This window comes from Malurus melanocephalus, unplaced genomic scaffold (assembly GCF_030028575.1).
Source record: "Malurus melanocephalus ecotype Western Australia unplaced genomic scaffold, MMel_1.1 scaffold_1570, whole genome shotgun sequence".
Lineage (NCBI taxonomy): Eukaryota > Metazoa > Chordata > Aves > Passeriformes > Maluridae > Malurus > Malurus melanocephalus.
In genome coordinates, this window is record NW_026624802.1 from 21,742 (window position 1) to 23,334 (window position 1,593).

The following is a 1,593-nucleotide window of genomic DNA, read 5'->3' on the forward strand; positions in this document are numbered from 1 at the left end:
GAGGCCATGTGGGGTGTCACTGCAATGCTCAGGGTGTCCTGAGCAGGGCCAGGAGCTGCCCTTTGATGATTTTTGTGAGTCCCTCCCAACTCTGGGCATTTTGTGACTCGATTTGTGCCCTTCCTGTKCTTGTGCAGATGACCAAGAAAATCAAGAAGCTGGAGAAGGAGACCACCATGTACCGCTCCCGCTGGGAGAGCAGCAACAAAGCGCTGCTGGAGATGGCAGAGGAGGTGAGGGAGGGCTGGGGAGGGGACAGGGGGAGGGCTGGGCTGGGGACAGGGAGCTCCAGCCTCTCTGGGGACAAAGGGACAAAGCAGCTTTGGTGCTTTACATTTGTTTGGTCACGCGGATTCTCCCCTTGAGCTTCACTGGAATCAATCCTGGAATGGTTTGGGTGGGAAGGGACCTTAAAGCTCATCAGTGCCGTGAGCAGGGACACCTCGTGCTCCTGTGGGTGCTCCAAACCTGCACTGGACACTTCCAGGGTCATTGGGGCAGGCAGGGATACCTTCAGCTCCTGTGGGTGCTCAAAACCTGCACTGGACATCTCCAGGGTCTCTGGATAACTCTCCACTCTCACAGGGAGGAATTTCCTCTCAAAAAATCGCATCCAACCCTGCCCTCTCTGCCTTTAAAACCCTCCCCCTGCCCTGTCAGTATCCCCCACATTCCTCTGGGTTTCACCTCTCCATCTCTTCCTCCCTTCCTCTCTCCCCCTCTTCCTCTCTGCCTTTAAAATCCTCTCCCCGTTCTGTCATTATCCCCCCACATCTCTCTCGGGTTTCACCTCTCCTTCTCTCCCTCTCTCCCTCTCTCCCTCTCTCTTCCTCTCCCTCTCTCCCTTTAAAACCTTCCCCCTGCCCTGTCACTGTCCCCCCACACCCCTCTGGGTTTCCCCTCTCCCTCTCTCCCTGTAAAACCCTCCCCCTGTGCTGTAATTATCCCCCCAAATCCCTCTGGGTTTCCCCTCTCCCTTTTTCCCTTCCTGCCTTTAAAACCCTCTCCCTGCGCTGTCAGTATCCCTCACATCCCTCTGGGTTTCCCCTCTCCCTTTTTCCCTTTCTCCCTTGAAAACCTGTCCTGTCACTGTCCCCCCACATCCCTCTGGGGTTTCACCTCTCCCTGTCTCCCTCCCTCCCTCTCTCTCTCCCTTTAAAACCCTCTCCCTGCACTGTAATTATCCCCTCACATCCCTCTGGGTTTCCATCTCCCTCTCTCCCTTTAAAACCCTCCCCCTCTGCTGTAATTATCCCCCACATCCCTCTGGGTTTTCCCTCTCCCTTTTTCCCTCTCCCTCCCCCTGCCCTGTCAGTATCCCCCACACCCCTCTGGGTTTCCCCTCTCTCTCTCCCTGTAAAACCCTCTCCCTGCACTGTAATTATCCCCTCACACCCCTCTGGGTTTCCTGTCCCTCTCCTCCTCAGAAAACGCTCCGGGACAAGGAGCTGGAGGGGCTGCAGGTGAAGATCCAGCGCCTGGAGAAGCTGTGCCGGGCACTGCAGACGGAGCGCAACGACCTCAACAAGAAAGTGCAGGACCTGTGCGCTCACACGGAGCCGCTGGAGCCGCTCAAAGACCCCGCCCGCGACT

At 57.0% G+C, this 1,593-nt stretch overlaps 1 protein-coding gene across 1 annotated transcript in view; it reads left to right on the forward strand.

The window, feature by feature from the left end:
- The window catches only part of LOC130587134 (alpha-taxilin-like), a 13,818-nt gene that overhangs the window by 9,911 nt on the left and 2,314 nt on the right, over positions 1-1,593 (forward strand). The window contains exons 7-8 of the mRNA XM_057388092.1: positions 129-233; positions 1,428-1,587. Of these exons, the coding sequence (XP_057244075.1) occupies positions 129-233; positions 1,428-1,587 (265 nt within the window). The remainder of the gene's footprint in view (positions 1-128; positions 234-1,427; positions 1,588-1,593) is intronic.